Source organism: Macrobrachium rosenbergii, chromosome 23 (assembly GCF_040412425.1).
Source record: "Macrobrachium rosenbergii isolate ZJJX-2024 chromosome 23, ASM4041242v1, whole genome shotgun sequence".
Taxonomy (NCBI): Eukaryota; Metazoa; Arthropoda; class Malacostraca; order Decapoda; family Palaemonidae; genus Macrobrachium; species Macrobrachium rosenbergii.
In genome coordinates, this window is record NC_089763.1 from 52,852,587 (window position 1) to 52,865,086 (window position 12,500).

At 32.4% G+C, this 12,500-nt stretch overlaps 2 protein-coding genes across 4 annotated transcripts in view; one reads left to right on the forward strand and one right to left on the reverse strand.

Annotated features, from left to right (window-relative positions):
• The window catches only part of LOC136851632 (small G protein signaling modulator 1-like), a 535,265-nt gene that overhangs the window by 281,486 nt on the left and 241,279 nt on the right, over positions 1-12,500 (forward strand). The window lies entirely within an intron of this gene.
• Positions 9,687-12,500, reverse strand: part of LOC136851635 (uncharacterized) — a 96,304-nt gene continuing 93,490 nt past the window's right edge. Inside the window, exon 6 of the mRNA XM_067126030.1 lies at positions 9,687-10,223. Within this exon, the coding sequence (XP_066982131.1) occupies positions 9,830-10,223 (394 nt within the window). The 3' untranslated portion in view covers positions 9,687-9,829. The remainder of the gene's footprint in view (positions 10,224-12,500) is intronic.

Here is a 12,500-nt window from a genome sequence, read left to right on the forward strand (position 1 = left end):
TACACTTGCTCGAGTTATGCTATGTTGATAAGGTATGCTGATCCCTGCAGGAATTGCTATTTCAAAATTGAGTCTATCAACGGGGACAGGGTGTGTTCTTGTCTCGTCATCAAGGCGGTCTGTGCACTTGCTTTATCAAAATGACGGACGACTTTTGATTAAAAAGATTAAAAAGCAACAAAAATGAAAATGGCTTTGGCTAAGTAATGAGAAAGTACATTAAAAGTTTATTAAAAAAGATAAAAAATATCGGACAATGTTTCATGAAAGTAATAGTCATAAATATGAGTGTTTAACGATATGAAAACGAAAAAAGGCAGGTAAATTATACCCATGACAGCCGGAAACGTGCCTGCTGGTGATAATGTGAAGGAAACTATTAAGAGAATAGTACTTAGGTGGCAGTTTCAAAGACGAACAGGTCCATTGATCTTCGTGAAGTGCCATTCAGGCTCTTAAATTCATATCTGACTTCATTGGTTGAGGCACACTAAGAACGCCGTTATACAGCTCATGACGCTGTCTTTTACCATTACTTATATATATATATATATATATATATATATATATATATATATATATATATATATATATATATATATATATATATATATATATATATATATATATATATATATATATATATATATATATATATATATATATATATATATATATATATGAGAGAGAGAGAGAGAGAGAGAGAGAGAGATTGAAGCTATTCAGTGGAACTGCTTATGAACTATGAAAGTGTACAAGACCTCGTCAGAAAGCTGGTTGGCAAAAGTTGGAGAAATGTATGAACTGAGGTGCTTTGGCCTTGCGGATAAACGGGGAGAACTGATGGGTTAAAAATGCTCGGTGTATTGGATAAAGGGAAGTGACCCATTGATTGATGAAATTGAGATCGTTAGTGCTAGAAACAGAATCTTGGTATTCGATGCATTATATATTAAGCGAGAAAGGAAGGATAAGCCTCGGTGGTACTGCTTTGCGTCCTTGAAGAGGTTCAAAGGTACTGGAATTTTTTATTTCTAACTTTCGCGTTTTTCTTTTTCATTTTTTATATTTCCTATTTTCACTTTTGCTCGGAGATTGATTTCATCCTTGCTTCCTCTACTCTGATATATATCTTTTTACCTTAGAGTAACCTTTAGGAAATTGGATATAATTTTATATTTACATATATACATACATGCATACACACACACACACACATACATATATATATATATATATATATATATATATATATATACTACATATATATATATATATATATATATATATATATATATATATATATATATATATATATATATATATATATATATATATATATATATATAGTGTTTATGACTGTGCCTTTTAGAGTGACGAATATATGAAAATAGTAAAAATAGAATGCTGAAACACAATTAGAGAGAAGACCCATTTCAGAGGGTGACTCTTTGTTTTAGTTATTCGATTCCATCACCAACTGATTGCATTGGTTTTTGTACAGTATTGTTGCTTTCCAGTGTAGATTTAATCAGGTTATTCTGTCTTGCAAAAAAGAAAACCCCGTATCCTCGTAGATGCAAGACGAAGAGATCATGAAAATTATCATCAGAAACACATGTTCACTGAGACCTTTAGTTTTCAGATGATAGATGCAATGCCTCGGATATTATTGGCTCGAGATACCATGTGAAGTTTGTTGTAAACTAAAAATAAATCATGAAAGATGGTAACAGTATAACCATTCCGCTCTTTTCAAACGTAAATTTCGTAAAATCTGACTCGGTTTTTTATGAAATAACGAAAGGTTCATAATTATGTTGGAAACAGTATCGAAATGAACAGGTTATGATTTTGCTATTGTATTTACAAATTAAAATGCTAGTGTTTTATTAGTATGTGTTAGATTTGATAGAGAAAGCCTGTATCTCCTTTTAGCATTTTTGAAATTAGGTGAAATTTTGAATCAGTTTCGAAACGTCTAAAGTCATACCTTGTAGGTAAGGAATAAAGAGTAGTTATACTAAATTTATAATATTTTCTCAGTGTAATTAATAGCCTTTTACAAGATTTTAACTGAATAACACAGGAAACCCAATCTGGATGTAAATGTAATGTGATTAGTTAGTTACATAGAAAGTCTGCAAACTGATGGATCCATAAAGTGTGAGGTATTTTAAGACTGTAAATCAGGATGTAGAAAATTTACAAGCCAATATCCACGTGCTAATATTACTTCATGAACTTTTAAGCACATATTCTTTGTGATGGATATGCATTTCAGTTGCACTAAAGATGATTGTCTTTGTAGTAGCAGTGTAAAATATCTGCCCTAGATACATCATTTTGTTGTAATTCTTAGTGCTCTCAATTTAGATAAAAAAAAATTACTCATAAACATGTTCACGGTTCACCTTAAATTTTGAATTATTTTTATAGGGTCGGGCAAAGACCTTGATGGAAGAGAAGGGCTGGTTTAGTCTCGCACTTAGTGAAGTAGGCGTGTCGTGTAATTTGTGTTATTTCAATGGCTCTGGTTTCCTCTTTGATGTGAATTTCGTTTATTACCGAGTTCATCAACTTACGAGGAATCATTAAGCACCCTTTAGGGTTGGAATGTTTTTGGCTCTGGGTATGAAGTCCATCAAAAGGAATTCGAAGGAAATTCATTTAGTAAACTTCACGGAAACAGGGGGAACTCGATTTTGATGTAAATGAGTTCCCTCTTTCCGTTTTTGGTAATCTGTTTAGAATAACAGAGGTCGCGTAATTTGTTCTCAGATTTGTTTATTTGCTCATATTTGTTTGTTGAACGACTGGTTTTTTGCACAACATTATTTGTTTGCGAACATAATGTTCTAGAATATATGTCCTCACGTTATTTTAGAAATCGTAATTGCACTCTGGTACATAAAGATGTGGAAATAATTTTCAAAATGTAACATAGAATAATACTTCATTGCTTTCTGTAAATATTAATATATTTTGTAATATCTTTGCTAATACTTTGGTTATATTCTGACCTTTCAATGTTAATGATCTCCTCTTATAATAGCTCATACTGAGGGCGAGAACTACATCAGTTATTGTATTAGTGTATGAATGATTGATCTATTTATTTCATGTATAATAACCAACTTTCATTGCCCGGGCTCAGGCATTTAATTATCCCTCATTATATATTGGGAGAGAACGATTTTACGTAACATGAGTGCCTCATTTACCTTACAGCTGCTTCCAAGTCAGGGGCTGTGTGCATTTTTCTGTCTGCTTTCTCTGGCCTTTCTCATTTATTTTAATTTGACATCAAGTTTTAATGTTGATGCAATAGTTCCTTTCCATTATTTTCGAGTTAGATGATATGTATACAGATTATGTATATATGTAAATATATATATAAATGCATATATACATATATGTATATATATGCATATATATGTACGTATGTGTATATTTATGCATGTATATATATATATATATATATATATATATATATATATATATATATATATATATATATATATACATACCGAAGAGGAATTATAATTGATAAGTGGTTCGTCATTCATTCAAGCAAGCCCATGACATGATGAACCACTTATCAATTATAATTCCCTTCGATATATATATATATATATATATATATATATATATATATATATATATATATATATATATATATATATATATATATATATATGCTATGTATGTATGTACGTATAAAGGATGCATGATTGTCCGAAGAACATTTTTGTTCTTATTGCCAAGGTTTCACGACTCATCCCATTTTCAAGGGTAAAATCTAAAATAGACAGTTCAGTGTGAGAGACAACTCTTACAAGAGTCTTAGAAGCTTAAAGTACTTAATGGAATGGTACATGAAAGATGTCACAAAGCAAATCACTTAAAAAAGAAATGTACAGTAAAAATTTAAAAATAATAGTCTTTATAATCTTAGTAGGCCGAATACATCATCCTGTCAGGTACAGTTAGCAGAACTGTGTATGGACTTGTAGATGAACTATACACCCAAAAGGTTCCAGTAATGCCAAAAAAGATTTTCATGTCTCATTACCGTTCATAAGAAATGACAGATATAGAAAGGAATTCAAGTTATTTTGAGCGGTTTCCCAGTTATCGAGATCAGATTTATTTTTATGAATCCCTTAACCTAGGGATCGATGTTCAAATGGATTATTCAGCGGTTTGTATGTTTACATGTCTGTGAAGTAATCTCGGAAATTGCCTGGGATTCACACAAAGGTTACTGATGGTTAGCAAAGTTTTTTTTTCGGAGAGTTGCACAAAACTGCATGTACTTTTAATTAAAAGAGTTTTCAAGGATCAGAGAACATGCATCGAAGTGCAAAGCTCAACACTTCTTAAAAGAACTTCGAAATTATTGCACAAGAACCGAAGAACGTTTTATTGATATTTGAGTATTTTGATGAAGCAACTGGTACTTAGACTAAATAATTGTCCTCTGCATCCTTCCTCCTTACTTGAGGTGGTTATTTCCAAATCATCTTTGCCGGCGTTTCCCTTTTCGGAGTCACTCTTAACTGCCTCTGATAGGTTGGTGTCCTTTTATTACCAAGTTTCTAAATATTAATGATTTCAAATTACTGTTGCACGTTTTGTTTTTAAGTGATTTTTATGATAACTTTTATTTAATGATTGTTATGAATAATACACTTTTAAGAATCTTGTACGTGTTTTAACAGAGTTGTTTCTTATGTTATATCATGCCTTGTTTAGAAGTTAGAAAGGGATGATTCCCGTTATATTGGTCAGTAACGAACAAAAATATTCTCCTGACTATCCGTCATCCTTTTCATTCAATTTTTGAAACTGTCCGGGAGAAATGCTCTCTCTCTCTCTCTCTCTCTCTCTCTATATATATATATATATATATATATATATATATATATATATATATATATTTCTCTCTCTCTCTCTCTATATATATCTATATATATATATATATATATATATATATATATATATATATGTATGTATGTATAGATATATTGTTTGTATGTATATATAGATATATAGATATATTGTTTTAATCTGATATATATATAAATATATATATATATAGATAGATAGATAGATAGATAGATATAAATAAATTTATAATACATATTAATGAATGTACACTTACACGTACACACCAATAATTCCCAGAGTTGATTATTTCGGAAAACAAACGCGCATAAAATGATACGAAACGTTAAGGTGATTATCGTTCATTCATTATCAGTGCAATCCACAATCCAACCTGCAATTGAGTGAGAAATAACTTTCCAAACAAGGAAAGTTTATTCCGGCACCAACGAAAAAGAATAGTTCTGTTTTTTCTGTTTGATAATACACCTGCTTGCTCTTTTCCCTGGGTGCTTTCTTGAGGACACCAATAAGAGCCAGGTTTTGGAAACCCAATTACTGTATGTCGGGCTTTTTTTTTTCACTGCAAGGACCCGTAGGGGGATAGTGTCGTCATTGCACCTCACGTGGTGCACTGTAGGCATTACTTGAGGGTCTTTGGAGCGTCCCTTCGGCCTCTAGCTGCAACCTCTTTCATTCCTTTTATTGTATCTCCATTCATATTCTCTTTCTTCCGTCTGACTTTCCACCCTCTTCAACACTTGTTTCATAGTGCAACTGCGAAGTATTCCTCCTGTTACCAATTTCAGACATCCTTACTTTCAGTTTCCGTCTCAGCGCTGAATGACCTTATAGGTCCCAGCCCTTGGCCTTTAGCCTAAATCCTATATTCTGTTCTGTTCTCACTGAAAGGGAGATGCTCTAGAACTGAAATATTTTACGGTCTTTCTTAAATTTATGTTATATAATGCTTTTAAATTAACACTGGTCCCGCCAGAAAGTCTTACCCCTTATTGTTTTCAGCGCACATGTACGGGCATGGGGTTGCCAGACCAACGCCTAGCCACATAGATGTTCTAGGAGCTTATGCGCAGGTGGTTGGCATTTCTTGCTGGACATCCATTCAAATGCTGATCCAACTCAACTTCGCTTACTTTCTCTGTTCAGTAGTGGAAGAACACCTGAAATTATAGTATCCCGGTCAATTATATACAGTATATGCTGTATGTATATATATATATATATATATATATATATTATACTTTTGTATGATATTTATATATATATATTTATATTTATTTATATATATGTATATATACATACATATATATATACATATATATCTATCTATATAATATATATATATATATATATATATATATATATATATATATATATATATATTTATATATTTATATATGTATATATATATATATATACATACATATACTCTTACATATACTATATACATATATATATATATAATGCATATATATATATATATATATATATATATATACTCTTATATATTATACATATATATATATATATATATATATATATATATATATATATATATATATATATATATATATATATATATATATATATATAATGTGTGTGTTTTGTTTGTTTTCTTCCTTTATATTATTTAACAGCGTCGTATGATAAGCTGTGTCGGAGAAGAAAGAATACTGTGCCATTACCCTTAGTGGTGAAAAATAGAAACCAACAAAACACCGTTATATAGGATTCTTATGATTATATATAAGCACCACTTGTGAGCATCGGCCCATTTCTAATGAGAAGATAAGCTGCACAACTGTCGGAATATATAACGTTTTCTTTCCATTTGTTCCTTTTCAGCCTCGAAGCTGTCTGTTTATCTATCTGTTTGTGCAAATATTGACGATGTTTATTTCTTTTCCTTGGCTTCCGGTATTATGCTGTCATTTAATATCATGCATTTACGGTAATCAGCTTACAGTTAATATGATGTATTTATGTATAGGTGTATGTATGCATGCATATATGTCATAGTGTACTCAAGATAGTGTGTCGGTCGATACACATTTGACACTTATAAGTAGAGCAGCCACATGAGATAGGTAGATTTAGATGTCTCTCCACCAAATGCTGGCTGAGAGTGAACAATAAGAATACTAAACTTTATTGCAATATGTTCCACCCTGCTTAGCAGGGAATTTCCTTCACACGATGCCATGGATAAACCATTTTCTGGGAAAAGGTTTTGTGAAGATAATTTTAGAATTTAAAACAGACATTTTAGTAAAAAGAGAAAATAGTGAATTTCATGCAAGTTATATAGAAGTTCATTTAACTTTCATAGGGCATTGGTGTTGAAACCTCGAAAGAAGATTGGTCAAAGTAGACAAAAATCTCATAGGATTTCAGTCAGAGTATTGTAATAGCGTCGTTTTGGAGATATGCATTAAGCTCTGGAGTTCTGCATCTCCCCCTCAAAAAAAAAAAAAAAAAAAGAAGGAGAATATAGCCTATGTTGGGATTCTGTTATTGGGGGTTTGAGTGGGCTGTGAAGACTAAAAAGAACACGAGTCACTTGAGAGTAGTTATGCATGTAAGCTCCCGTAAAGGATTCCATGTGAGGCCGTAATGGACCTCTTAATGACTTTTTCGCTTTGGTAGATCTTCCAATAGACTAGCTAATGACGTGTCATTTCAATTACATTTCCAAAATGGCTTTTAGCTAGATGTGGATTTCAAATCTAGAACGTTTTCAAGAGGCCTTGCAGTGCTAGTCTTCAGATCCGTTAGAAAATGTTTAGATGAGTCAGCGTTGAAGAATCCTTGCTGCTTTCAAGTTTACATATACTGCTTTTAATGGTGTAATTGTTAGTCACTTTATCTTATCTTCTCATTAATAATTTATAAGCATAGGACTTACTTAAATTTAAAACTAAAGGTAACATAAAACCAGGTTATTGCGGGGACTGCTTTCTAAAAATGTTCTAATTAGCTGCTATTTGAACGCCATTAGCTGTGGTCCTCTTCGCTCTCTTAGCACCTAGAAAGTTAGTAACACCAGTCTTCCTTTCGTTAATTTCATGCACAGTTATCATCGAGTTTATAAGCTTCTTGAAAATTTGGTTTTGAGACCAAACGAAGAAACGCCAACAACACTAGACACTTTAGGAACAAGGAAGACAGTTCAACTTCTGTGAGACAGATAAAAATTTAATAATTTTTGTTGTGAAATTTATAAGAAATTGGTCTAGAGGTTGTTGGAAGTAACTAGATTATCTTTTATTATTGAATGTTATATTTGCACTCACTTCATGTATGTTTTTGTTACTGTAAATGCTGAAATCCTATCAGACCTGTGTGTGTGTGTGTGTGTCAAACCCTTTGTAAGGTCAGATACCTCCTTGCAGGTGGAGTGGTCTGTGTATGAATGAGTGGAAATTTAAGAGAATATGATTCGAGTTAATATCACCCTTTGAATTCTCGTACTTGGGGTCACATTTCCAGTGGCAATGGAACTTTCCCATGATATTGTTAGTTTGTTTACAATATATATTGCTTCCTATGATCTGCAAAGCAGACTAGATAAAATCTGAATACATCACCCAGGCCTTTGTCTTATCTATAAAAATCTCGGATTCTGTGCCTGATTCTGTGTTCTCTCGGACGTTTATTGATATTATGTAAGGGCGGATCGATCATCATCTACGAAACCTTATCATTTTTGTGTTTTTCTTTTTTTAGTTTTCTGTAAAAGAAAACTATTGAGATCACTATTTGCCTTTCCGTCCGCACTTTTTCTGTCCGCCCTCAGATCTTAAAAACTACTGAGGCTGGAGGACTGCAAATTGGTTTGTTGATCATCCACCCTCCAATTATCAAACATACCAAAATGCAGCCCTCTAGCCTCAGTATTTTTATTTTGCTTAAGGTTATAGTTAACCAAGATCGTGCGTCTGGCACCGCTATAGGTGTCAACAATACAGCCCATCACCAGGCCGTGGCTGCAAGTTTCATGGGCCGCGGTGAGAGTTTCATGGGCCGTGGCTGAGAGTCTAATTCAGCGTTATACGTTGTACAGAAAACTCGATTGCGCCGAAGAAAGTTCGGCGCCTTTTTTACTTGTTTCTTGTCATACTTGGTTGCACGCTGTCGGTTTTATGCTTTATCAAGTTTTTTTTTTCTGGGATTGTTATTTCAACACTGATTTTCTGTGAATATTTATTAGGCAAGCTTAAATACACGATTCACAGTATAGGCAATAAATAAGTTTTAACAATGAAATAAATATTAATAATATAAACTTAACAAATAATGAAACAACAAGATACATAAACATCTGGAAATGTTAGTAAAACATAGCAAAATGTTAGTGGTTCCCTAAGTCTTGCTTATATATCACCTTAAAGCTGGTATTATTGAACCTGCGTGCAATTCTCGCTTTTGTTTCTTTTTCTTCCGTGTGTGGAAGGCTTATTATGACATTTCTAATCAGAAAAATTAAGGTGTGATATGTCTGTTATGTAGACGTTGAATTTCCTATGCCTTAGCCAGTATAGATTTTATACAAGTTTGATATCGCATTTGTATTCCTGTGTATGTATAGTTATTTTATTTTTTGTACTTGTGTTTTATTACTGCTCTTTACTCTTAGGGAGAAGAGTGCAACTTCAAATGAATATTCCGCTAAACGTATTTAGCATTATGTTACTGGGCTCTTTCAAAATTGGCCGTATCTCATTTCTTCGGTTCTGTGGTTATTGCAGTTTGTCTTCGTCTTTTGATGATTCTCTTTCTGCTTTCTAGATTTATCGAAAATTGTGATCAGCATTGGTGTCTCAGCATCTTCCACATCTTTTTCGTCAAAAACGTCTTGTTTACTTGACAGAGCTTTCTTTCCCCTCATGTGGGATTTGTATGACCTCCCGCAGAGGTGTTAAGCCGTTGAGGCAGAATTGAGGCCCACGTTATTATTGATGACAGGACGTCTGTTAAGCAGTTGCCCTTTGATCACCTGAGTAATCCTTTCGATGTCTTCGACGCTGGAAGGACTTTTGGACGCCGTAGTCGTGACGCCCGTGACGGCACTGGCAACTCTAGCAGGAGGGCTGCTGCTGGTAGAGGGGGAGCTTCCACCCTCTGTGGCAGCCGAAGTAGGGGCAGGTGTGGTCGTGGTTGTTGTGGTTGTGGTTGTGGTTGTGGAACTGGTTGTAGTTGGGGACGTTGCTGCCACAGGGGCTCTTGTGGCGTCAGCAGGGTCGATGATCTGCTGAAAGCTCGCCTTGCTGTTGCAGAGCTTGTCAGGGACCATAGTCTTGAAGGTGCAGTGCCTGGGGGAGAAAGTGGGTGTTAGTGTTGGACGGTCAGGGCCTTTGAATTGGACATAATCTCTTAAAAAGTAATAAAGAATTAATATGTGTTTTATAAGGTGAGAGATTATTTATAAATCATTCAGTAACAATACAATATTGCAGTATGGTTATTTATTTCCTCCTATAGACTGACATCAAGAACTTGTTAATAATTTGTGATTTTAATTTTACTGTAAATATAAGTCGAAGACATTGTGGGCAGTTATAAAAGCTAAACAGTTATATGTATTAGTAATTGAATTTGTACACCCTACAATAATATAGTTAGTAAATAGTCCAAACTTTCGTGTAAAGAATAGTTAGTATGTGCAGCTGCTTAGAGTATAGGAAAATTACACTTGGAATATTTTCGTTGCAGTTTTAAATGTTTATATAAATATGCAAATAAAAAATCATATATTCTTCTAATGCTAATTATAAATAAAAAAATAGACTGTGAATTTTGAAAAGAGTAAAAATAGCATGTAAGTTTTATATTACTTTTGCCATGTGCCTTACAGTATGTAGTACCTCCACCAAACTTCACGAAAAGTAGTGGCTTTATGATTGTGGCAGTATTAATACACAAGCATACACACACAAACTCTGTGTATTTATACATATGTATATGTGTAAATATATAATATATTTATATATAATATGTTTGTATGTATATATATATATATATATATATATGGTATATATATATATATATATATATATATATATACACACACATACGTATATCTACCTAAGATGTAACTCTAGTTGAACAAACAGGTTAGTACAGAAAATAAATTTAGAAGTAAAGATCAACAACGGAAGAAAAAAAAAAGATACATAACTAAGTAAAATAAATTAGACAAATAATAGATAAACAGTGGAGAGAGATTTATATCAGCTCAACAAAAATGAATTTCCATTAGAGTTTGAACTTCATTAATACTACTGATTCATCTGCAGGGTCACAGCAGGCATAGAACTTTTAGAAAAGTGGAATCAAACTTCAGAAAAAATAAAGTATTAGAATTCACTGCAAACATAATATTACGTGATGGATGGTATAGTCTGAGAAGGTCTGAATGCAAGCTGTGATCAGGATTCTGAAAAATCTTTTGCAGTTTACCCAGTGAGCTCATGGGACGGTGGTGCCAGAGATTAATACCAAAACAGGATTAAAAAAATAAAGCAACCCAATGTTTTGTCAAATGCGATTCAGATGCTGGGGCCAAATAGGGTAAGAGTATTAAAATCTTGACAGAATAAAAGCATAACATTTTTTCTCAGGATATACAAGTCTCCATTAGTCTTGAAACATTTCTCAGTGCTCAGGTTTTTGTTGCAGTTGAAGAGGAGATTCCCCAAACACTTCTCTCGAAAGCGGAATAGCAGTTAAGGAGGACACTGTAGTAAAGAAACAGTATATTTTGGGTTTGGTTATGGCTTCACACGTTGGGTATTCTTATGGTTTAACTGCATCCCAATAATTTTTCACCTGCAGGTAAGATTAAATAGGCATCTCTTCTAGAAAAGTGGAATCAAACTGTATAAAAATAATATATTATAATTATATAAACGTATATATTACGTATGGATATATATATCTGATATATATATATTATATATATATATATATATATATAAATATTATATATATAAATATATATAATGAGCTATATATACATGTGTTTATACACAACATACATATATATATAACAGGATTAAGAAAAATATATATATATACGTTTTGTCAAATGTATATATACTTTATATATATAATATATATTTAAATACATACATACATAAATAGATAGATAGATAGATAGATAGATAGATATTTTATTGACCATTCTCCACAGAAACATCAAATACAATATTATGAAATTACACAACGGTCCAAATACATAAACTCATTTCACAAACACATTTCCTAAAAGGAAAAAGTAAATTAAAAGGAACTGTATTCAAAACAAATGGCGACAATAATTAATTTAATTTTTAAATAACACAAAAGAGATCATATCGAGGTTTAACTTTAGAATATCCAATTCCATATCACATAGGTACACTAATATACAATAGACTAATAAACATCAAACATTCAGATTAGACTGGAAATGCGTTAAAGTTGTAACACAAAATGAAGTCAGCTGGGCTGGCACAAAGAGAGAGTTTGCATCTTATTATCTGAAAACCTTCAAAATTAAGCTTGCGATATGACAAACATTTTCATAGTCTGATCTTTCTATCATCAAG